The sequence below is a fragment of the Populus trichocarpa genome, chromosome 18 (assembly GCF_000002775.5).
Source record: "Populus trichocarpa isolate Nisqually-1 chromosome 18, P.trichocarpa_v4.1, whole genome shotgun sequence".
In the NCBI taxonomy this organism is placed as follows: domain Eukaryota; kingdom Viridiplantae; phylum Streptophyta; class Magnoliopsida; order Malpighiales; family Salicaceae; genus Populus; species Populus trichocarpa.
This window is the reverse complement of record NC_037302.2, coordinates 1,124,206-1,150,547: the sequence shown is the minus strand read 5'-3', so window position 1 is coordinate 1,150,547 and position 26,342 is coordinate 1,124,206. Positions and strand designations below refer to the sequence as shown.

The 26,342-nt window shown below is 30.7% G+C and overlaps 2 protein-coding genes and 1 non-coding gene across 4 annotated transcripts; all 3 read right to left on the bottom strand.

Annotated features, from left to right (window-relative positions):
* Positions 1-2,656: 2,656 nt before the first annotated feature.
* On the bottom strand, positions 2,657-2,752 carry LOC112325113 (small nucleolar RNA snoR1). The gene has a single exon (XR_002979176.1). It is a non-coding gene; the product is annotated as a small nucleolar RNA snoR1 (small nucleolar RNA).
* Positions 2,753-3,594: 842 nt separating this feature from the next.
* LOC7465432 (monogalactosyldiacylglycerol synthase, chloroplastic) lies at positions 3,595-7,868 on the bottom strand. Of its 2 annotated transcripts, XM_002324889.4 has the most exons (8): positions 6,938-7,867; positions 6,385-6,557; positions 5,923-6,084; positions 5,700-5,841; positions 5,198-5,422; positions 4,804-4,866; positions 4,648-4,722; positions 3,595-3,995 (listed from the first exon to the last, which is right to left on the bottom strand). In XM_002324889.4, exons 1-8 carry the CDS (start codon positions 7,472-7,474, stop codon positions 3,759-3,761), a joined length of 1,614 nt encoding a protein of 537 aa, XP_002324925.4. In that variant the 5' UTR covers positions 7,475-7,867; the 3' UTR covers positions 3,595-3,758. The 2 variants fall into 2 exon arrangements, with proteins under 2 accessions (XP_002324925.4, XP_024445421.2); XM_024589653.2 differs by lacking the exon at positions 5,923-6,084 and having other exon boundaries at positions 6,938-7,868.
* Positions 7,869-21,860: 13,992 nt separating this feature from the next.
* LOC7458434 (VQ motif-containing protein 11) lies at positions 21,861-22,975 on the bottom strand. Its single transcript, XM_002324890.4, has one exon. It carries the CDS (start codon positions 22,662-22,664, stop codon positions 22,116-22,118), a length of 549 nt encoding a protein of 182 aa, XP_002324926.3. The 5' UTR covers positions 22,665-22,975; the 3' UTR covers positions 21,861-22,115.
* Positions 22,976-26,342: the final 3,367 nt, after the last annotated feature.

The window sequence follows — 26,342 nt, the reverse complement described above, 5'->3', positions numbered from 1 at the left end:
ATCATGCTTTTTATATAGATCTTACTAAAAAAAATCACTCACATCTCCAAGCCAAACACCCTCTAGATTAGGCTTTTCAAGTCCAAATAGGAAGCTGGAAGTAGCTCAACCAAGCGTAATCTTGATGGTTTGTTCCACGTTGTGATAGATTTTGTAGTGCTGTTAAAAAATTATAGGTTTTTTAAAACATAGTTTTAGTTTTTTTTAAAAAATAGATTTAAAAAAAGACATGCTTAGTTAAAATTGTTTGTTTTGAGATGAATTTGTACATATAAAATAAACAAAAATAGTATCTATGAATAAAAAAACATGTTATTTTAATTTTTAAAAAACAAAGGTTTGAAATGCATTTACATGTGAAGTTTTATGTAAAAAATAGAAACTATTTAACTAGAGTTTGTTTGGCATTATGGTAGTAATTGCTTTTCAAAGTGTTTTTTATTTGGAAATGCATCAAGATAATGTTTTTTATTTTTTAAAATTTATTTTTGACATCAACTCATTAAAACAATTTAAAAACACAAAAACAAAATTAATTTTAAACAAACAAAATTAAATTAAATTTTGAACCGACAGAGTTTTGGTAAAAAACAGAAGCTGCCACAGTAATCTCTTAGCTACTAAAGCCAGGACAAGTGAAGAAAAGGAAAAAAAAAGTGCCAAAGTCTGTAAAAGGGGAAGGTTGATTACTTATCTGGTGGTAGAAACTAATGATATTAGCCCAAATCCGTCACATGACTAAAGATATTGTCCTGCGTTCAGGCTCATGGCATTGCAGTAGATTTTATCATAAAAATGCCTTTCAAAGAGAGATGGTAGATGAAGCTTATAAGCTGACTAGAGCTTAACCTCTGTGAGATAATGGTATCATTATAGCATAGGTCTTAGCAACTTATTCGAATTTCAAATGAGAAACTCTACTTCCATGGATGAAGGATGACTGCACCAGTAAATACATTTGACAGACTAGCATGGCAGATGCAGGGCAAGAAGCGGCTGCTTCTTTTTGTTCATGGTGCAACAGATGGGGGAGAGCTGTTTCTTCCCGAAGTGTGTGTATAATTCCTCTTTGTTTACAAGCCTCTGCTAAAATAACTCCCTCTTTACAGAGAATTTATCCGAAACTTCTGCTATAATAAAACCTGCAAAAACCTGTGCCCAGGAAAGCTAATTTGTAAGAGTATGTGCTCTTATCATCGCTTCAATATTGCTTTTTCGAGTTTGATACTGACTGGGGTGAGGATGCTGTCAAGATTTCAGAATTAGAACAGGACTTTGCGCTGTGTGACGATGTCAAAGGGATCATACGGATAACAGGAACAATATTGATGTTTTCAGTTTCTTAGAGTCAGAAACTTCTGACAAATGGTGATTTTTGAACACAAACGCATCCAGTTCTTGAGCAGACCGGCAGCTCATGAGGTTCCCTGGGAAAGAAAATCAAAGGGACTCCATTCGCATACAGTCAAGTCCCTTGGAATTTACCACACGAGTTTCAGATGCCATGGCAATACTTTGTGGATTCTGTATTCGTACTTACAGGGATCAGTTTTCTCCTTTGGGACACAGTTTCAGTCACTTCGCATCCTTGAAAGTTCTTCCTTTGTTAAGTTTCATTTGATGAGATATATCGACACTGAAATTTGTAGAGACTGTCAAAATGTTAAAACCTTTAGAAAAATATATAATATTATGTTTTTTTAATAGCTTTTCGATAATTTTTATAAAAGGATGTCAAATCATCGAAACAACAAAGTAATATTTTATATATCTTTTATTTGACAATCAAAAATCGATATATTTCTTTCATTGTCATCTAATTAAATCAAAAACTAAAAATTAAAAAGCTCCCCTATCATATAATTAATATTAATCTATTAACTCATGTAATTTTTTATTTTTTTTATTAAACAAATACATCAATTTTTTAGTTTTGCATAATGCTGTGCCTGCTCCTTTTTTTTTTGTCAAAAAAATACTTTTATTCTAACCGCATCAAAGGGATCTTAGATGGTTACTTTGTTAAATTTACTGGTGTAAAAAAACCAAATGTAGTGGATGAGCCTTGGAATATGCTGGGATGCCTTGGGAAAGCCAAGGGCAGAGACAGCCGCCTGGAAAAGAGCAGAGGAGACAGGGTTAAAACCGGCCAAAACCGGCCACCATCTGTTCAGGTCCAGGATTTTCTGGTGGAAATCCAATGGACACAGTTTCTTATCTTAAAGGTAAGTTCCAAGTATTCATTTGTTCACAATGAGTAGGGTCTGGCATCATGTTTTGGCTTTCCTGTCTCAAAAACAGATGTTTAAAGAAATGGTTCATGGAGAAATGCAGGAGGGCAGGAACTGTTTAAAGATGGCTTGCCTGCTAGCTTGCAACAGCAAACGGAAAGTATCTGGGAAAAAAATGCATTGAACCAGTGGTTCAGCTCATGTCAAGGACACATCACAGCTGTTATGATCCATGTTAAAACAATTCTTTCATGCTTTGCCAGTGAAATATATCAAAACCAAATTATATCAGGCATAAAGCTATTAATTTTAAATCTTCTTTCAAGATAAAAGAAATCTGGGATCACTACAGAGAGAAGATATCTTTCGTAGTTTCTTGCTAAAACGTCAAGAATCCCAAAAGAAAATAAAAATATTAAAAAGATGGCTCAGAGAGTTGCTGTATGTGCTCAAAGAAGAGCTCCGAAAAGCTCCTCTCATACAAGAGGTGTCAGAATTATGTAGCACTCTTCATCACGGCCCTAAAGAAAGAAGAAACATAAGAGACGCAAGATGTAAAATGCAATAAAGCGGCTATGCAGTCATCTAGGGTTTTTGAGAGATGGTGAGGAACACCGTGGTGTTGAGGGTTTTTATAGATCTTTTATGGGCTTTTAGATTTCTCTCAACCTCGTCATATCATACTTGGCCCAAGTACACAGGTAGGCCAAAAATCACTATTGGTCCCCCTACTTGTTTTTGGTCATTTTAACTCCTATGCGTACTTTTTCCCTGCCTAATTGACCCTCTTATAATTGTTTTTTTTTTGTTGCCTTTCTTCCTTTTAATCCTCATGCCATCTTCTTAGTGCCCGTTTTCTAGTGAAAGCATTAAAATTAGGGGTTATTATTTTCAGTTCGGTTCGGTTTTTTATAAAAACAAAGTAACCAAATAGAAATTTATTTTTAAAGAAAAAAACCAAAACCGGTTCAAACCGACCGGGTTCGGTTCGGTTTTTTTGGAAAACCAAAACCGAACCGGTTGAGTTTTTCAAAATTTTAATCAGGTTTTTTTTACTATTCGGTTTTTTCGGTTATTTTTTTCCGGTTTAATCAGTTTTTTTGTTCACCTCTAATTAAAATGATGATTTTCACTAGGAAACACAAGTGTAGGATTTAACTGTATCAGGAGACTATTTCGTGATGATTAATACACTGCATCTTGCCGGAAAGAAAGGAAGAATGTGATTAAAAGGGAATCATTGTTTGTTTTTGCGTTTCAAAAGTATTTTTTTTAAAAAAAAATTTTCTTTACTTAAAATTAATAATTTTTTATATTTTCAGATTATTTTAATATGCTGATATCAAAAATAATTTTTAAAAAATAAAAAAATATATTATTTTAATATATTTCCAAACAAAAAATACTTTGAAAAGTAACTACTATCATAATTTCAAACACCCATGAAAAAAAAAAAAAAAAGAGGCCTTGGGTTAACCCACTATACACCACTCTGAACTGATCAAAATTGATAGGTGGTGAAAAATGTCAAGTAGCACGGGAATACTGGGGGACAAAATTTCTCTGTCTGACCAGCTCATGGAGATCATGGACAATCTTGAATACAGAATCAGGTCTGGCCAGCTTCAGTGCATTTTGTGACATGGCCTTGAGTTCATCTGCCTTTGAACCAAACCATTCTGCAACAATCTTTGCAATCTCTTTCGGTGATTTTGAGAACTTCCCGCATCCATTCTCTACCACATGAGGCACGTTGCCTACTTCCTGTATTATTAAAGATCAGGTGAGAGTTAAAAGCATGCCCAGTTGGGGACCTGCAAAGTGCTCTTTCAACAAGAATGTATTTAGGATACTCATTATCTAACATTCTATCCACGTTATAGAAACATATTATGCAGAATCCTTGCAGATACAGGAGAAAGGGGCATCTTAAATGGTAATTCAACCTTGTCTGATACCGATCACTCTAATAGGTATGACACAAACAAGAGGTTGACTTGAGTCATTTCTTTGAGATCTTGGCAAGATGAACAAGGAGGTTAATAAATGCAATGAATGCCCTGAGGGATAATGCTTATGACTTTACTTTGGCTGAATTGCATCATATTCCTAGCTTCGGGCCCTTTCCATAACAGACTTCAATATACTTAATTTGCTTAATGCACAATTTCCTGAATTCAGGAAGGATAGAACTTGCACTGCTACTCGATATTAAGCTAAATTATTTTTTTTTAAGGAGCACACATCAGAGATCCTGCCAGAGTACAAGCCTCATCCTACAATTGTCTTTCGGCATTGCAGGTATGCTAATGAGGGATTTCCGTATGCTAGAGCAGCATTGCCAAAACCAATCGGAGCTCAAGCCTGATTACAGCATATAATATGCTGAAGTCTACAATAAAGTTAGCCGACTTACTTGTCCAGCAATGTAATCATTCAAAATTATGGGAAGACCTCGAATCATTGCTTCTGCAATAGTCCCTGGTCCAGCCTGCAGAAACAAAGTTATTACAAGATGGCAGATAATAACGAGGCTGAAGAAAAAATAACAGCAGGGTCATGGGAAGCTAACCTTTGTGATAATACAGTCACAAGCACCCATGCACTCCTCCATTTTAGTGACAAAACCCTCCACCTGTATGATGGAGCATCATATTCAGTACTATGCACGCCTTTGTGGCTGGCTACGAATGCACAAGGATGCTTAATGCCTTGTGAATATGAAAGAGATGTAAAATCCCTACACTATAGTCATCCAAATGACTGCTGCAGTATGTTGATGGACTATATCAATGACAAGACAGCAGTGGATTATTTAAAGGGGATGCGAATCATTGTCTCAAGAAGTAGAAAAAGACTATTGGGCAGCAAGCACTGCCTAACTCCATGACACGGATAGAATCTAGAGTTCAACTGGAAAACTCATGAGACTCTGATTGGGAGAGAAAAAAATAATAAGTTGATACCTTGACCGGAACCTTCCAATCAATCGAGAGTAATCTGTTAGTGAGCTTTTTGTTGCGACCACATATCACGAGGACTTGACCTTTTGGCTCTCCAAGATTCTCATCATATAATGAATCCGCAAGTGCTCTTGCAGTTGTCTCAATGGGACCCATCCCTTCCCCTCCTCCCATCAGTAACACAGCCGGAAGATCTTCATCCATTCCTAGTTCTCTTCTTAATTCACCCTAATAAATCCAAGTGAAATAAGCTAAATGAGTTAAATAAATGACTTCATTTTTCATGCCTAGGGTCAAGTTTTATCAAGTCAATTTGTCTTTCTAAGGAACCTGCTCGATATCATTTCTTACTTCAACTTCAAGTTTGCATAGACAAAAACATAACTTCAATATAAAAGCCATGTTCCTGAGAATAAAACTGTTAAGTACTGGTGCAATGTTAATACATCAGGCTGCCAAGAGCCCAAGAGAAATAGGTAAGTAATCAACTAGAATGATAACCAACCTTCGGTCTAACAGGCTTCACAAAAGAAGGCCGTACAGGAAGGCCATAAACCTTAATCTGTGAGGGCTTGAGCCCAGCTTTCATTGCCCTCTTTGATACATCTGTTGATGGGCAATAACATCTCGTCACAAGCTTATGGAACCTAACCATACAGATGTAAGATATCAAAATTCTAATAATGAGGTACCGCTAAAACAACAAAAACAACATATACAGAATCAACCATGTAGGATGACAAGTGCTTAGATCGGTGACAACAGTGGTAAAAACTATCTTCTGTAAAAGTCCCTTTGCCCTCAATATATGAAGAGGAACATGTTGCATCAGTGGATGGACACTGATAATGATGTCAGGCTGGTATTTCATCAATCCTTTTGCAACCTCTCTACCACAAACAGAAATTAATGATCAAATAAGAACAGAATTGCATGCTACCATAGAAACTATCCTGAACAAACAATATAAGTTCAACATCTGAGAAAATGATGAAGAATCAGGACAAGAAATACAAACAAAATTTGGTCATTAGAGTTGCCCAGTGGGAATTATAACTGATAGTGCCTTTTTTTCCACCAAGAATATATGATAAAACAAAAGCTGATGTTGCTCTTGGAAATATAACTAACAGATATATATATATATATATATATATATATATATATCCAAAGAAGATAGAAAGTCCCACCGAGCTATAAATGTTGAAGTTGCAGCAAAATTAGATTGATGAATCACACGTGGTGCAGTTCCATAATATGTCATTTTCCACAATGCCTCATGTTTCACCAGGAAATTATAGCTTCTGGGCAATTGATTAAATGGCCAAGGCGTATGTTCTGACCACAAATCAGTAATAAACACCTGCGACATGCACTCTTAACACACAGAACATGATCAACATAAACGTATCCAATCATCAACTAACCACTCCCCCTTCTACACTAAATTGCTCACAAACCACAAAAATAAAAGAAAAGAAAGAAAAAGAACTGGATACACAGTCCTTTCTTTTTTCATTACTTTCATTATCATAAACCAACATGTAGAAACTCAATTAATATAATAGCTGCACAACACTTGAAAGAACATAAATTGTCATTTTCTCAGGTTCCAAATGATAAAAAAAAAATAAAAAAAAATCTCTTCCATTTCCTTTCCTTTAATTCCCTATTGGCAATGCACCGAGATATTCCCTAAGCAATGAAAGCAAATTTATATAGTATCATATTAGAAAAACTGACCTGATACTCATCACCGAATTCTTCATTGAAGGCAGCCTTAATAGCCTCAGCAGAAGCTCTATGACCACCACCAGTATCACTCATCAAAATGAGAACCCTTTTAGGACTCCCACCTTCTACACCATTCAAACGCACACCATCATCCAACAAAGCACCACATCCATCATCTCTTAACCCATTAGTATTATTACCATCATTGCTACCAATATTATTATTACCATTATTATCTCCTGAACCAATCTGAACTGAAGCAAAGCCAATTGGGATTCTCTCGGAATGGAGCCTAATAGTCCTATTAAACTCACTCCAAACACTTCTAAAACCACTTCTACTACTCAAACTCAATGAAGCATTAACCTTTCTCGTTTTTAGACCAACCGGGCTATCAAAAAACAGAAAATCTGACCTAGAAAAAGATAACCCATTTGAGTTTATGCTTTGAACTGCTCTATTAAAAGCAAAGCCACCCATTTGAGCTACAAGTTCAAAGACAGAGCCTGATTCTTGGGTGGTTGTTACTGCCGAGGGGTTATGCATTGTGAGACAGAAAAAGTTGCAGACTTCCAAGTTATTAGAGGATAATTAAGCATTCCATGTGGTCTTTAACATGTAAAAACAAATGGGTTATACATAGACAGCAAGAAAGATAATTGCTTTAAGGTAAAATGTTAGAGAGAGAGGTGATTGTTAGGTGTTTGATATTGTGGCTGTGAGAGACAGTGAGGAGATATAGATACTGTAGATATAGAGGGGGTAGATTCCGAGAACATCCTTTTATTGGAAGAAAAGGATGTTCTTTGGAAAGAACGGAGACAAGTTGTGAAAGTGGGAGGGAGATGACCACTTCTTTTCGTGGGATTAGTTTGGTTGGATTTTGGTTTGAATCTATGTAAAAATCCATGCATGTAATATGTTATTGGCTTCTTGCCCTAGCAGGAAAAATTCTATTATCCATAATTAGTATTATATTTAAGTTAATTTAAAGTTGATAACTCAATTTGTCCTGATATATTAAGGTATTTCTCTAATTATCTTTTTATGTCTGATTTAGTAAATTTATCCCAAAATATATGCTAAATTTCTATTTCATCATCCCAGCGGATATTCATGTTAATTTATCCAAATAAACTTTCTAATTATTTGATTAAGGTTATGTTTGTCATTCCTATTCAACAACTTTTTTGAAAAAAAAATTTAGTTTTAAATTATTATTTTTTATATTTTTTTATGTTTTGATATGTTGGTATCAAAAATAAATTTTAAAAAAATAAAAAATAAATTATTTTAATAAATTTTTAAATAAAAAACACTTTAAAAACCATATTTTCCTAACAAAATTGCAGTTACTTTTCATTATAAACCATTTAACATCTATCAAGATTAAGTTATTTTCTAATTTTTTTTAAAGATATATTTGTTTGCTAATATAATGTACAATATATTTTTAAAATTAAATTTTAATTGAAAATATATTAAAATATTTTTTAAAAACTTTTTAAATTTTTTAACATTAACACATTAAAATAATAATAAAAAACTTTTAAAAAACACATCACATCTATTGATATTTTATTAATCAAAACACGTTATGCACACCAAATTTACCTAACAAAATTGAATTCACTTTTCGATACAAATCATTTTATATCTATGGAGATTAAATTCTTTTCTAATTTTTCTCAGGAACATGTGTATGTTATAAAGCGATGAATAATATTTAAAAAAAATTAAAAATATATAAAAACAATACATGTTTTAGGATTTTTTTTAATATTAGTATATTAAAAGTATTGAAAAAATATATAAATATTAATTTGATATTTTTAAAATAAAAAATATTCTGAAAATCAGAAATTAACGCAATGCTAAACAAACACTTAGTTTTGGTTCATTAAACTGATATTTATCACATAGAAATCCTTTACCAAGCTGCTCCCGTAATACTTAAAAAGCAGAAAACTCTACAATCTAATCAAAATCTATGGTAATTCAATGAAATATTTTAAATCTCGAACATTATTTTTTTTTTTTATGAAACTAGCATTCAGGCTCACAAAAAAGGGGCTGCGATAACATATTTGTGCTGATTTTTTTTGTATAAACGTCCCTGTCCAGAAGCACGAGAAGATCATCATGTGATATTTATGCAGAATTGTGTGTATAGTTGGTGTTTAAGAATGTGATTGCGGTTGTTTTTTAAAGTTTTTTTGTACTTAAAAATGTATTAAAATATTTTTTTATTTTTAAAAAATTATTTTTGATATCAGTGCATCAAAGTATTCTAAAATTACCAAAATTATATTAATTTAAAATAAAAAAAAATTAAAATATTTTAAAAAATATTTAAAATGTAAAAACAAACCAGGCCACCATGAAAAGTAGACAACTTTCTCGTGCTAGAGAACATGTGGTGCATAAGCCAGGCACTGGTTGGATTTTGTGAGTGGCCGAGTGGGGAACTCAACTTTCTCGTGCTAGAGAACGTTTGTGTTTTTTTTTACACCTCGTGGAAGATCCAATATGATCCAAGAGATCTTCCAAGTATTTTTCATGTTGAAAATTAGTGATGCGAGGCGTGCTGGTGTTACTTTCATTTGAAAGCATTAATTTATTTATATTATAAAGTAAAATTAGCTATGAGTATTTGATCAAATCACGAGTTTATTCATCTATAATATATTAAAAAGATAAAATCAAAATAAGATTTTCGATGAATTTCAAGATTGACCCAAGAGTCAGCGCGGCGCCCTGTCATGCCTCGTGAAGGCAAGGCCTACCATGGAGACAGCACTCGCGGGCTCGACAATGCAGGCCTGCGTCCTCGCTGCATGTTGTGCTCACACGGTTACAGGGCTGTGAGGAAATGGAGGAGGGTTCCAGGGGCTTCACCAACCCGGAAAATTCTCAGGATTTTTTCAAAAATCAACCGACCCACATGAAGGCTAAACATGGAAAGTTGCGTGGAAAATAATTTTCTTTTGAAAGGGGATGACAGCTAGGACCTAGTAGTGTCTACCACTGTTTAAACTAAAATTCTACCTTTTGCTATTTAAAGAGCCTCTCGGTTCGGCCACCACGTATTCGTAGGCATTGTATTCTTTTTACTTGTGTATTCTACTTATCTCATGATAAAAAAGGGTATAAAAAATGAAACTTTTAGGCGATGAGAGACCTTTAGTTGCTAGTCAAACATGAGTATATAAAAAAAAAAATGAGTCTGGTAGAGAACTGGGCCGCTGCGGAGTGGCTGGAAGATTTCGACAAGAACCGGCCTGGTTCTGTAAGTAATTTATCTTATTCGGATGGTGCCCTCTCGGCTCTTGCCACAATGTGGCACACCAAGGATGTAGGCCACGTGTTACATAGAATGGGTCAGTCTAGATGCATCAATTGCATGGAAAATAAAGTTTAGGCCAAGAAGCAATTGCCAAAAGCCCATAACGAGAAATTCTGCATCCCCACATTACATCTGGAGCAAAGCCCATGAATCTTTTGAGCCCACCTGGTTTCCAAGAGCCGATGACGACTCTGTAGCCCATAGATTTTTGTGCATCTCCTGGATAAAACAATGAGAAAGTGCACTATTCACAAGTCGATTAGAATCAATTCTAATTCGAATTTGATTTAAATTTAATTAATAAATAAATTGAATTTACTTGTTTGGATAAGATAAAATATAAATTATTTTGTTTTCTACATTATTTTTATCTTATTTCTTCAAAGTTTTCTAAAAAAATGGATAAACAAGTATTTTTTTAAAAATAGTTTTCATATTAATTTTTTAAAATAAATATATCATCGAATCCTTGTATCAATTTTTATTTATTAAGATTAAGTTGGTATCCCATAAAATTTTATGCAAGTCATTCATATCTAAAATATTAGTGTATTTATATAAAATTTATTTGATGATAAGATTTTTTTTAATCAGAATAACACGAGATATATATCAATTTATCAACTTAATTATTTTTAAAAAAATACATGCACTCTAACAATTAAAATTTGGGATTTTTACAAAAAAAATATATATTCAAATTATTAGAAAAATAGGAGTGGGATTGTATAGAGGAACACCTCATGATGCCGTTTAAAATTAATTGTGTTTAATAATGCAGTGTATGATATTTTTTAAAAATATTTTTCAATTAAAAATATATTTAAATGATATTTTCTCTAGATTTGTATTTTATTTTTTACATTAGCATATTTAAAAATATTTAAATGACATTATTTTTCAAAGCAAAAGGAAGCAAAACGTGAAGGAAGGAAACTTAAATTCTTGGTTTGATCAATCAATACAGTAACAAAAGCAGGTAAATCACTTTTTTAGCTTTGCCAAGGTTAAAATCCATGTCAGAAACAAGTGCCCAAATCCGCCATGAAAGTGGCTTGATGCACTTGTTTCTAGCAAAGCCTATAGCAGTAAGACTCTGTCTTGCATATAGAAGACAAGCATATCTTCTTACCCCAACTAGCCATTGGCATCAATTCTTACATGATGGCACTTAGAATTTTCTCCTCCATCTTTTACAAAATTTCAAAGGCTTATAATACAAAGAGGGATATGTCTTTTCCCAAGAACCATTTCAAAGAGATAAAAGCAACCCTAAGCCCTTGATGTTGGATCATAATCATGGCTGTTTCTCTCTTGTAGGGCAGTTCTTGAGAGCTGCTTGACCTTGTGAAAATTGAGGCTGAGGAGAGAGCCTCACGCATGTATGAAATTGATTCGGGGGAGACAACTCCTTATCATAAAAGATATACCTTATCTAGGAAAGTTATGAAGCAATGATTCAACATCGAGAGCCTATGAAATAAGTAATGAAATGTTGAGCTAGATTTCACCAATTAAGTGATCACCCCCCTTCAATGAACATGTGCTATAATGCTATTCATATTTCACGCAACTTTCGTGTTTGGAAACGCGGTTGAAATCGTGTTTTTTAAAAATTTAATTTTTTATATATTTTTATATTATTTTAATATGTTGATGTTAAAAATATTTTTTAAAAAAATATATTATTTTAATACATTTTCGAGCGAAAAGTATTTTGAACCGCAATTACTATCACAATCTCAAATACCCTCTTTGTATTTTGTTCTTTTGTTTAAAAAAGAAATTCATTGTATTAGTCTATTCTTTAAATAATTTCTTGTAATCTTAAACCTAATCTTAGATCAAGTTTAAGATTAAACTAAATAAGAAGTTAACATGTTATGACATAATTAATTTGGTGATATGGGGTCAATTCATATGTGGATATATTAATTATGAGATATTATAAAAAATTAAAATAATATTATTTTAATTTTTCATTAAAAAAATGGGTTAACTAGATAATTGACGTCCTAATAATTATTACCCTTTGAGTTGAATTTGAAGATATATTTTTTTTTATGAATTGATGATAAATAATTATTCAATAATCAAAGAGTTGTCCTCTCTTCTCCCAATAATGCGAGATTCACAAAAAAACAAAGTGAGATAATTATTGAGGAAAAAAGTACATATTCATCCATCAACAATTACCCACTTCTCAATTAGGTCCATAATAAAATGAACCTCCGTCTATCTATGGAACATTACCCAATTAATCCCTCTTCTTCAAGTTTTGCCATTAAAATCATAAGAAATGGAGGGCTTCTTTATCTTAAAACTATGTCGTTTTCATCATAAATATTAATGTTTTCAAGGTAAAGTTGTCGTGAGGTTTTGTGACTGCCATGGTGTTTTTTCTAGTAATTAGTTGTTTTTATTTAATTTGAAGAGAAAATCATGTAGTTCTCCCGATAATGAAGGGGAAATTTTATGGTGATTAGAGGATAAATATAAGTAGTCACTACATAAATCTAATTTGAAGAGAGATAAAAGGATGGTAAAATAAAAATAAATAAATAAAAATTAATTTCACCAAAAATTATAAAATTAATTTTATCTACGCTGAGAAATATATCTATTTTTTATTTTTTTCTCTCATTGTATTTCTCTTTTACACTTTAAACCTCGTTGGGAATAGATAATGATTGTAAACTTCGTTATCCTAGCATCTGCTAGACTAATCAAAACTATAGAAAAAATGCAGCAATTCCTTGACAAAACCCCATATTTTGGGTTTAGATTGTGGTTGGTAGATTTTATATAGGATTTGACTCTGAAAAAGGGTTTGAATTACTTAGATTATCATGTTAATTAGCAAGCGATTCAGTCCATTCGAATCAATTAATTTTATTAATTATATTTTTATTATTTTTTAAAACAAATTCTTTGATATTGATTTATCGGGTCAATTAAATTATTAAAAATTCAATCAGAATTGATCAATAAATATTTTTTTATTCCACTAGAAATACAATCTAGATTAGATTTCAGAGTTACAAATTTCTTACATGAAGTTATCATGAAAGATTGAATTTAGCATCTAAAGTTCAGAACTGATAAGAAACCGTTTGGAAACGCGGTACAAACCGTGTTCTTAAAAAATTCAATTTTGTTTTTGTTAAAATTTAATATGGTTTGTATGTTTTGAATCGTTTTGATATGCTAATGTCAAAAATGATTTTTAAAAAATAAAAAAACATCATTAACATGCATTTCAACATAAAAAATTATTTAAAAAGCAACCACTACCACACTATCAAACATATTCTAATTCCAACAACATTAACAATCATTTCCCTCTACGACACACACGAATCTCCTAATTTGCTCGTCAAAATAGTAGAGACCCGAGCCACAAAATTGTGTGCTGTAAAGTTATATCGAGTCGTCAGAATTAATATTGTCAGTTAGTAAATCATGAATTTCGAGTGATTTAATGATTATAAAGTCTATGCACATACAAATGTCCCCATCATGCAATGCCATAATTTCCTTGTATTGAATATGAAGTGTGAGACCACGAGCAACCATACATCATGCCCTTCTTGACCATTATACGGCTGTGAAAGAGACCTTGAGGCAAATTCCATGTTCGTATGAGATTCTTTTAATCAATCATTAAGATTTAGATCTTGAATTCGATGATAAAAACAAGTTTTTTACGAGTAGAAAACTCTACCGGAGGAGGATTTAAATGGGTGTTCGTGGGTTTTGCTTGTTTTTTCTCCTTTTTAGGAATTTAATTTATTCGTGAATCTTGACTCGTTAAAAAATTAAAGTTTTTATGGATGAAGAAGTAGGATTTTACAAATAACAAGCTCCTAGGAGAGTATCTTGATGAACTGTTTATTTACCATCCCAATCTGTAACTGGGGCTGGCAATCTCATTAGCGTGCTCACCTTCATCTTAAGATTACACAATCCTAAATGTAAAGAATACACATGAATCATTTAAGATTATGATTCTATGACCCATGTATGTGTATTCTTTAATTTTCTTTTTTAATAATATAATATCGAAATGAATGTAATATATAATTATTAATTTTTAAAAACAATGCATCATATACTAGCTTGCATGCACAAGACTAAGTTCTTACTGCCTATAACTAGTCTGGTTAAGCTCTGCAACCCATGAAACAAAAATTTTTAGTACTGATGGGATTCGAACTTGAGATCTTAAAAAAAACAAACTTTCAAAGCTCATAGCTAAATGCTTCGAGATCAACCCCATGGGGGTTTGTATTATATGCTTACGTTTTCTTCTCTTTTTGATTAGTTTATCAATGATTTCCATGAATTTGTATAAATGATTTGCTTTTGATCAAGTTTGAAGAAAGTTCATATGCAGAAAAAAAGATGCTAACATCCTACCTATCTAAACTACAAGAGTAAAATGGAAAATGTGAAAGCAATGTTATGCCTCAATTCATGCAAGTGAGTCTGAAAACGAAAACGAGTTGCCTTCGAGAAGGTAAACTTATCGTTTTAGACTAGATTATGACTTGGGTTCTATAGTGGACAATATTTGTCTTTGAAAGCTGTAAAGGACATAGGTTATTAGGAGAGCAACTCTTGAAGACTTTCATGGCTTCATGCTCTTTCTGAGCTGGAAAACAGTGGACGGGAAACCATCTTGTTCACACCCAGCTTGGTGCCATGGTGCTGCAGTGGTTGACAAGAACTAAACTGATCCTGTGCTCATGGAAAACGAGACTCCATTAATTTTGTTTCAAGAAAGGGGAAGAAGAAATTGCATGTATGTATTGACAAATATATACAGCGTCATCATGCTTTCCACGACAACATGTTGATCCAAACATTAGTATTAATCTGATTTTGTTTATGTTTCTGTGATAAGTTGGACAGCGTGTGAATGAAAATTTTGACTTCTCGGCCTGGATTTGATTGTTGCTATGAATGTATATGCTCATGAATATATTGCACCACAACGCCACATATTTTGAATGTTGAAATTTCGTTGTGATAGGTAGGTTTGTATGCAAGCAAATATTTTAATTGAAGAGATATATTAGGATTAATTTATGATTGATGAGTCTCAAAATTCAAGATATTTAGAAATAAAGTTAATGTGTTGGATAATTGGTTAATCTCTTAGTTCAAGCAATCTAATTCATTATTCCTAGTTAAGATATCTGATGGCTTGAAATGAAAAGGTCGTGTGGTTGGTAGTTGATAGCTAGTAATGTCTAGTAAGTCAATATGATCGGTAGTTGGTACTTACAAAACATCTCATTTGATGAATGTGGGGACTCGGATTCTTAACCAAGTAATTTTATAGAGAGAGATAGTGCAATTATATTTTAAAGAGATAAACTCTAAAATTATATATGTTGGAAGTGTTAAGAATGAAGAATATAAACCTGAAGTTTGAAAGATTCATGGTGTATTTATAGCCCATGAGTTTTGTCATTTTGTGCAGAAGATGAGCTGGATTGTAATTTCATCCTTATGATATTTTGAGTTGTATTCTACTCAAAATAATACGTAGTGGACCAGTATAAAATACAGAGGTACCCCTTGAGGTCCAAAAAAATATCTCGAAGAAGTGTTAAGCTCAGGAAAATTGCTTGGACCTATTAGATGTGGGAAATAGGTTCAGACGCACAACCTAGGGTGAGCCCATAGAGCCGGGCTAGACTACAGGGTCAGGCTTCTCCCCTAGAGCAAGTCTATAGAGTCGAGCTCCTCCACTAAAGCGAGACTATAGAGTCGGGCTTCTCCTCTAGAACGAGACCATGAAATTATTATGTCCAAATACAATGAATAAGGTCTCTTATGGGTTTTTTGGGTCCGTTAAATTTGATTTATCAACTATGTCTATTAATTTTGATTAATTTATGTGACATGGAGATTTTGATTAAATTTTAAATTTTGATTTATCAACTATGTTTATCAACTTTGTTTTTTACCCCTTTTCACTATCGCGAATGACACTCACGATCTCAATAAATAAAACATGATCCGATTTGAATTAAGTTTTTAGTTTAAATAAATAAAATGTAATATTAATATTATGAAATGAGAAAAAAAATTAATTCAATAAGGTCTTTAATAATCTAGTTTATCTAACTAATCAATATTAAAAAAAAAAAAATAGTTAATTGAGTATTTGATTGCTCTATAGAGTAATGATTCTCTTTTTTTTCGAGATAATCAACAAGAAAGCTAAAACTCATGGTGATATTATTGTGCTCCAAGACACGGTTTACTATTTATTACAATAGTATAATTATTATATTGTCTTTTGATCATTTTCTCTTTTGCCTTTGTTCGGGGGTAGGGTGGTCTTTTTCCAATGACATAATGTTTTTTGAGAATTGAGTAGGGTATTTTGGTAATTGTTTTTTAAAATGCACAGTAAAATAACTAATGTAATCCTAGAATACAATAATTCAATGCCTTCTGCACAAGAGCATTTTTGTATTTTCATGTTTGATAGAACGGTGGAATTAATACATTACCCATGTCATTCCAATTTTTAAACTTGGATTCAGGGGCTTGGTAGTAATTTCCTCATGGTTTGTTTGTTATTGTTGATTGGTCTTGAAAGCATTTTTAATTTTGTACAAATAAAAACAAACAAAAAAGCCATTGGCGCGCGCCAACATGTTAAACTCTCCAATAACTTCGAGCGACGCTTGCAACTAACTTAGGTGGTTGTAAATTCAGGAGCGGAGCAAGACAAAAAAAATTAGAAGGGGTCAAATTATAAATTAGAGGGATGGAATTTTTTTTTAATTATTTCTATTAAATATTTACAAGAGAGGGGCATTTCTTTGCAGGGGCCGGGGCCCCTGCCAGCCCCCCCTCCCTCCGCCACTGGTTGTAATGGCGCGTTCAAAGCATCATTTGATTCGTCTCGACATTCTCTTCCTCCCAAGATGCTGCTTGTATGGTGGTTCGGTAAGGTATGGCCGAAAATGACTTTTCTTTTTTTTCTCTCTCTTTCTTCCTAGGATTGCATGCTAGTCATGCAAAAAATCATACAAACCCTTCAATTTATTTTTTTCTTTGGAATCAGTCCCTCTTCTCTTATTTGTAATTTTTTTTATTTACATTGATTATTTCTAATTGGATTTTATTTTTGATTTCATCCCCAATCATTTAATTTTTGAAATTTGTTTTCAAATTTGGTGCTCATTCTTTGAATTGTCATTTATTTTGTTTTAAATCATTTTCTTGATTGATTTATTTTTTTTACATTTCCACCCCTAGACATTTATTTTCATTTAAGCTTTGTGTCAAATTTGGTTCTTCTTCTTTTAATTGCTATTTTTTTAATTATTTTCTAAATGGATTGGTTTTTTACAATTTCATCCCTAAATATTTAATTTCATTTGATTTTATGCTAAATTTAGTCCTAATTCTTTTAATTACTATTTTTTTATTAATGTTTTTCTCAATTTCCTCCCTCGATATTTGTTTGGTTAAGTATCTGGTTTTTTTTTTTTTTGTCTTTGAAGGGGTCACATCGATCTTGTGACCCGGGTCATAAATCTAAAAGATTAGCCCGGGTAGACTTCTGTTTTTTAAGCATTCCTTTTTAATATTTTTTTACCGGTATTTTTTAAGCTTTCCTGTTTATAGCGTCATCTCAGTCTCATGTCCTAGGTTATGTATTTGATTTGTTGGCCCGGGTTGGCTACTGGGTTAACTCGAGGCTTTTTTTATTATCTTTTTTGGGCTTTGACAAGTTTTCAATTTTATATTTTAAAATTGACTTATAATAAACTTCTTAATAGACCTGGATCCAAATTTTCATAGTTTGCAAGCTTTTTAAGATTTGATCATGTTTAAGATGTTTGTCTGAATTTTCTTGGTTTTTACATACGTTTAATTATTTAAAATTAAATTGAATGACATTTAAGTTTTTTTATTGAACTCGGGTTCATGATCTAATAAATTACATGTTTTTTAGATTAGATTAGATTTAGAAAGTTTGTCCGAGATTGCTCTGTTTTTTTCCTTTTTTTTAAAGCTGATGTTTTCTTTTTTTTTAAGTTTGATTTTTTTTTCCAATTAGGTTAACATCGGGTTGTTTAATAATCTAGATAGGCTTTGGTTTGGTTCTTTCTATCTCTTTTTTTTTCGTTGTTTTTTTTGTCAATTTATTTATTATTGTTTTGTTTTTTTATATTATTTAAATTATTACTTTAACAATATCTTGAAATTTGAAAAAAAATTAACCAATTATTTTCTTACATAAAAAAATTTATTAACTATGATATCTCCCCCCCTTCCCCCTCCCAGAAACAAAACAGAGTTTGGCACGAAGATGCTTCGTAAATCTCCTTCATATTTTGTCAGACCTTGCTTTTAAAAAATACAAGGGTTTATCTTGTCAGGGAACGTTTGGAAACGCGGCTGCGGCGGCGTTTTTAAAAAATTTTAATTTTTTTTTTTACTAAAATTTAATATGATTTATATGTTTTGGATCGTTTTGATGTGCTGATATCAAAAATGATTTTTAAAAAATAAAAAAAAATTATTGGCATGCATTTTGACACGAAAAATTATTTGAAAAACACCCGCAATCACACTGTCAACCACACTCGTAGTTAGGCCTTAAACACCAAATATGCTCTCTCCATCAACATCAACATCAACATCAATGGCAAAAAAATTTCATGGGACCACCAAAGACAGCTTCCTAATGAAGTAAGATAGTTTTTTTTTTAGCCTCTTTTCTGATTATTTTAATATATTTATATAAAAAATAAAGAAAAATTAAAAATATATTTTTAAAAAATATCTTCCATCACAGTACTCAACACGTACTGGAAGAAGAAAAGGCAGCAGCAAAGGAGACAGTCAAATGTATTGTGCTTTATTCTGTGTCAAAATAAATCACAGCCGTTGGAATTTACAATCTAAGGAGATGACAACAACGTCACCAGCAAGGTTATTTCTTTCCCATAGAAAATTATGCGATTTGCTAAGATGATTTTGGCAGCTGTGGAACCATGTATTTGAAATTTTTTAAATTATTTTAGTTTCGAATTAATTTTTTTTAATTTTTTTTGAATTGTTTTGATATATTACTATTAAAAATAAATTAAAAAATATATTATTTTGATACATTTCAAAACTAAAAATACTTTAAAAAATAAAATAATAATAGAAAAGAAATGTTTCTTTCATATATTTCTATTTGGAGAGTCAATAAATTTATTTAAAAACTGTTTAAAATCAAATTTATTTTATGTTTCTGTTTCTATTTTTGTATTTTACAATACTAATTAAACGCTACATAATAAGCATGTGTGTGTCTATATATATGTTACTTATCATTTCTTAAAAATCATTAACAAATACTTAAAAAACATTAATTTAATTTTTTTCAGGTAAAAAGCGGTTTAAAAAATATCTTGAAAAACAAGTTGGACTACAAAAACAAACACTCCCTTAGTATGTATTTAAATTTGTAATACAAGTTGTTTTTTAAAATAGTTTTTTCCCTTCAAATTCAACAAAATTATTTTTTTATTATTTTTAATATCTACTTTTCAAAATCATCATAAAACACTAAAAAATCAATGTAAAGTTAAAAACACTCTTGGAAAGCACTCTGAAACACCCTTTAAATAATGTTTAGCATTGTGATGACGATTATCTTTTAAAGTGTTTTTTTTAGAAAAATATATTTTTTTTTAAATTTATTTTAATATCATCACATTAAAATAATTTAAAAATACAAAAAAAAATTAATTTAAAATTTAAAAAAATTTGATTTTTTCTAAAGCGCGGCCACACAACTTAAACAAGCATGTTTATATATATGTTTATATATTATGTTGATCGAAAAAACCTCGGATTTAGAAATTGATGTTAATTGAGTTGAAATCAATAAACATAACATTAATTCCACGAAAAAACGGTTGACTCAGAATAGGGTCTTTAATGACCAAGTTTAGCCAACCAATCCGAACCGGTCAATTGCAAGAAAGAAAAAATGTTTATATTTTAATAAAAACAATTAATTTGTACTGATGCGGTGACTGACGAGCTTGTCTCAAAATTCAATAACCCAAACTCTTTCCAGACAGGATTGTCAACTACGATATCTCCCCCCTCCCCAGAAACAAAACAGAGCCTCACACGATGATGATGCGTCGTAAACCCCCTTCATATTTTTTTTTTTATAAAGTATTTATTATTATATTTTTTAAAATTTATTTTTTATATTGGTATATTAAAATGACAAAAATATATCAAAAATTAATTTCAAATAAAAAAATTCAAATTTTTTACGACCACAAATAATACCCAAGTGTATTTGAAATTGAGCTGTGGTGAGGTGTGGTTTTTTTTTTTTGGTGGGAGAAAAAAACAAAAAAAAACGTGTATTTTTAGCTTTCAGTGAGATGTGATTTGTTACGTAAAAGGAGGACTGCACTTATAAGAGAAAACTCAAACTTAACCTTATCACACTTCAGTGTTATTTGAAATTGTGTTTTAAATGGGTGTTTCGTGAAAAAAAATTTAAAAAAATTGTTTAAAATTATTTTTTATATTTTCAGATTATTTTAATATATTAATATCAAAATTTATTTTTAAAAAATTAAATATTTTCAAATAAAAAATACTTCCAAAAACAACCGCTGCTTCACACTAAGGCATCGTTTAGAATTACGTTCCAAATGATGTTTTATGAAAATTTGAATTTGTTTTTATTTAAAATTAATTTTTTTATATATTTTTGGATTGTTTTAATGTGATGATATTATAAATAATTTTTTAAAAATAAAAAAAATAGTATTTTAATAAAAAATATTTTTAAACCCAACAACCTAAACACACTCTAAGGCAACCGGATGAGGAAGAAGAAGAAGAAGCATGGAAAGACAGTCTGATGTCGTGAACTTAATTCTGTATCAAAATAAATCACAGCCGTTGGTATTTACAATCCAAGGTTTAATGTTTAACAAGGATGGCGGCCACAACGTCACCACCAAGGCTATTGCTTTCCGGTAGAAAATTACGGGCTTTGTTGTGGTCTTGGGTAACATTTTATTATTTTATCGGCGGAGATAGATATGAAATATATTTTTCTACACTTTCTATTTAGAGTATAAAAATTTATTTAAAGTCATCTTAGAAATAAATATATTTTATATGATTGTAACTAATTTTTTTTTATTAACATGGATGTTCGGGGTAGCTTACGCATACCTCGACTAATTTTATGGATCATAAAATTAATAACCATATAAGTCTTCAACGGCCCTAAAATTTATAAAATTCAAAATAGTTATTTATAAAAAATAAATTTAAAATCAAACCAATTAAACTGAATATCTCATAATTATTCTAGTTATTTTTTCATCTTCGAAAACTAGCCGAACACCACTTATCATTTCTTACGTGTTCAGAATTTGATTCCAAATCATTGATCGGCCGTATGAACTCAAACTGTACGTATAACAATTTTTTAAAAGTTAGATTTTAAATTATTAAATTTGAAAGCGCCCCCATATCAAAATAATTATTGTTATTATGGACTATGTCAACCAAAAAAAAACAATCAATCAATCATTATCACTTCCATTGATCAACAGTACTGCCATTGAAATTCCACAGGCATCATCATCATCTTCTCTGATAATGCAAAAACCATTTGCAAGATAGGAACAAGACTGGGAAAAGGAAAAAAAAAAACCTAAAACATGGCAAATGTTTCTTATATTCTTTAAAAACCCAGAACAAAAACTTGATGCAAGATACAGATACGTTTAGTGTTTCTTTAAACATGTTCTCAACACCAAGATAAACCTAATCTTGATTGCTCTGACTCGGTGAACTCAATGGAAACAGAGGCAGCAGCTCAGGTGGCTCGCTCCCTCTTGGTGTATTCAACGGCGACGGATGCAAGTAAAAACCCTTTTCAGCTATGGCCTTCTCCTCCTCTAAAACTGCTGGTGGAGATGGCGACTCGGTAGTGCCTGGACTCGGGAAAAACAAAAACTCTGAGCTAAGTGGAGTGACTGGCGATTCGACTTGGCGTGTTTGGCGGGCTGGTGATGAAGAGTTACTGAGAGAGGTCAGGCCAAGTTTGATCTCTAGCTTTCTTGAGGTATGTCTACGTTCTTGGAGCTTGAAAGGTGACCGGCGTGGGCCGGTGAAGTCAACGGGACTGTGAAATGATTTTGATGAGGAGAGTATTCTTGTTGCCGGAAGTTGTTGCGTGTCACTAGCTAAACCGGTTAATTTCTGGACAAGGTCTCTAAAACTGTTTGTGTCTGCTTGAACAAAGGTTGTAGGTGATGTTGGAGGAGAAGAAGTTGCCATGGTGTTCATGTGATTATACCCTTCTATTTTCATTGACAAAGGGGAAGAGGGATGCTAGCTAGTAGCTAGTTATAGAGAAGGAGAGAGAGGCCTAAGGGATTGTGAATGGGGAAGGAGGTGATTTTCCTGGTGATTGCTTGGTTTTTATGGGGCGAGGTCTCACTAGCAAGGAGTCAAATATAAGCTTTGGTATAGAGTCAAAGCTTGGGAGAGAAGAGAGAGAGATATGAATGTTGATGGGTTATGTAAATTGTTGATTAAGGAGTCAATGTTTTTTTATTTAAAGAGTAGTTTCGGGAAGAATTGTAGTACAGCTGATTATCTTAATTATAAAATTTGTTTCTGTTTAGGTCTAATTTTGTAAAGTTTAATTCATGAGAGTATGTGATATTAGATATAGTAGTTGTTTTTTTATTTAAAAATATATTTTTATTTAAGAAAATTATTTTTGATAATAATTTATTTATAAAATACTGTTTAAAATACAATTTTAATTTGTTTTTAGAAGAGTTACCTGGTTTTGTAATTTTTTTTATTCTTACCAGTGTATTTTTATATTCTTTTTAAAAAATAAGATTAGTTCTGTCCAGAATTTGTGACTATTATTTTTAATAAATAAGTTTTCTGAAGATCGAATTTCTGTTGAAACCATTATAGGTTTAATACCTGGTTTTGTATCATAACAAGATATATGCATGCTGAGTTTTTTTTTTTTTTTCATATTTTTTCCTTTCATGTGCTATGAGAAAAATGCAATCATATTTGTCATGGTGCCTTGCATCGCTTCAATATTGACTCGGTAAACTGATTAATTTCTCTTTATGATTAGGGAGTTACTTTTTTTTGAGATTGGAGTAAAGATGGTGATTTAAAATATTTTTTATTTAAAAATATATTAAAATAAATTATTTTTATTTTTAAAAAATTATTTTTAACATTAGCACATCAAAACGATTTAAAAATATAAAATAAAATTATGTTTTTAAAAAATAAATTTTAAAATTTTTAGAAATACAGTTTGCACCGCGATTCCAAGCACAACATTAGTATTCAAGCATTAAAATTAATTCCACTTCTCCTGTCAAATCATAGATAGTATTTAAGAGTACAATAATTATTATTTTTTAAAATATTTTTTATTTAAAAATACATGAAAATAATATATTTTTTATTTTAAAAATTTTATTTTGATATTATCATATCAAAATAATCTAAAATCATCTAAATAATTAATTTTAAAAAAAAATATTTTTTTAAAAAAATTATAAAACGCGATGACAACTGAAAAAACAAACAACCTAAAGTCCGAATGTCCACTTTGGGATTAGGGAATTCTTAAGAAATTTACTTCTCGGTGTCTAATCTAATTAAAGCTTGAATAGGGAGGGAATATACTTGGTTAATCATTAGTTCAAGTCTTTATATTGGTAAATCAAGTTATATCAAAGTAAATTGATATATTTAAGGGGAGACATGAAGAGTCATGTTTTTTTATCTTATATATTGATTTTGAGTTTATTTTTTTTAACGGTAAATATATTTTTAAGATTAGTTTTTGCATATTAAAAAAAAAAAAATAGCTAATAGAGCTCTAGTCACCTATTGTGACGTGAATTGGAATAGTATAATTACTATTTTGTTTATTTAAAAAAAACAATGAATTAGTTATTAGAAGTAATGTGGTTTTTTCACGATGATTGATTGGTCATTATCATATTGATAGGGAATAAATTAATCTTTTAACATTTTAAAAGCTTGGTGAAATTATTAAATTACCCTTAAAAATAAAAAAATAAAATAAAAATAAATTGACGCCTAGATTACCTTTAAAAGAAAAATCTCTTTAACTCATGTACATAGGCTTTTTCTTATTTTCAACATAGTTTTTTTGTTTCAATTAAGTTGACTGATAGACAATTTAGTAATTTAATAAATATAAATATTATTAAAAAAAATAGTTGATGCATGAATTTCACACTCTAGAGCATGGGTTGTGGCCACTGCCATTTGAGCGATACATGAGGAGGTGTTTGGTGACCAAACAGTGACTTTTAGAGCGACATTTGAATTATCTCGGTGACCTCTCATTCTCTAGGTGATATGTGTGGTTTATTGACCTCTAGTTTGGTGTCAGTTGCTTTTTTTTTTTTTTTCCTTCTTTTATTTCTTTCCCTTGATTTTTGTGTTCGACCCTCCAAATTCTCAAAATAGCCCTTTAATTTGTTTTTTCTTCCAATTTGATTTATATTTTTTTTATTGCTATTTATTTTATTTGAAATAATTTATAAAATATATTTTATTTTCAATTTCATTCTCTTCCAATTTTTTTTATTTGTCAGATTTTATACTTATTTTTTTTATTGCTATTTGTTTTATTTAAAATATTTTTTATAATTGATTTTTTTTTATAATTTCATCATCTTTTAGTTTTTTTTTCCTATCATATTTGATCCTTATTTTTTTATTGTTATTTCTTTTACTTTGACAAAATTTTTAAACTAATTTGTTTTCAAGTTTATTTCTTCAACATCAAATTGGTTGGATTTGAGCTCTGAGTTTAAGTCTAGGACTTCACGAGTTGCAAGCTTGAGAGATTAACATAAATTTAGGAGATTCACTTTGGTTTGCTTGTTTGTTTCCTCTTTATTTAAGCTGATGTTTTTTCAATTTTTTTTTTCAATATTTATTTAATTGGAAATTAGGCTTCGTTGTTTTTTTTTCTTGTTTTTCACTAATTTTAAAAATGATCTGGGTTATCTTGAGTTTTTTTATTTGTCATTTATTTGTGTTAAAATTAGCTTTTTAAAAATATTTTTTTAATTAAATTAATTGATTAAATATAAATATGATATGCTCACTTTATAATATTTTGTGTGGTTTGTTTTTTGGATCGTTGCTCTAACAAAGCATGCAATCTTTTTTGATGTATTCATGCAACTTTTCATAGCTGCGTTAGAATCATCACAGCAAGTTTTTTCTAGCAATGAGTAGTCTTCAATGAACTTTTTTTTTCTTCTCTCGAATATAATACTGACAACTTATTTTTTATAGTTAATTATTGTTTTTTTTAGCTTTATTTGCTGTTGTTATATTTTTTTAATTATATTATTAAATCAATCAAATTTATTAAACCCAGTTAAATTAATAATGAGTCTTATATTCTTATGGCTTTTTAAAATATTGTCAAATCAACAAACCATCTACCTCTAATGCAATCAAAAGGTTTTCTTTTCTTTTTTCCCTGCACCACGTTTAGGATCTGCACTCTTGGTAATAACATTATAATATAAAATAAAAATAATCAAAGTTAGTTAATTACAATGTATAAGATAAACAGGATTTATGTTAATTAATTTTATAATAGTTAAAGTTATTTTTATCCTTTTAAAAAAAACATGTTATTATAAAAGCATCAATTCCCATGCTTTTTAAAGTGAAAGATAATATATACATTTAAATTATTTTTATAAAATCATCTTTAACTCTTAAAAATGTAGTAGTTGATTTTTAAAATCCACACCATTTTTTTTATGCTTCACTTTAAAGACAACAGATAAAAATTATAAAAATAGAGGGCCAAACAGAGTATAAATTTTCAGCAACACAATATAGTTAGACAAGAAAAAAAAGGGAAAAATAAAGTAGTTAAGTTCTTTATTAATTTTTTTTTATTAAAGTGGGTGTTCGGGTCAGCTTGCGTACACCTTGACT

What these genes read in the sequence shown, in the direction of transcription:
- LOC7465432 (XM_002324889.4), bottom strand. Translation starts at nt 7,474, where the DNA reads ATGCATAACCCCTCGGCAGTAACAACCACCCAAGAATCAGGCTCTGTC. An exon ending in AATTCGGTGATGAGTATCAG is followed by an intron (nt 6,558 to 6,937) that starts GTCAGTTTTTCT and finishes TGCATGTCGCAG; the next exon opens with GTGTTTATTACTGATTTGTG. An exon ending in TGAAGCCTGTTAGACCGAAG is followed by an intron (nt 5,423 to 5,699) that starts GTTGGTTATCAT and finishes TGGATTTATTAG; the next exon opens with GGTGAATTAAGAAGAGAACT.
- LOC7458434 (XM_002324890.4), bottom strand. Translation starts at nt 22,664, where the DNA reads ATGAAAATAGAAGGGTATAATCACATGAACACCATGGCAACTTCTTCT.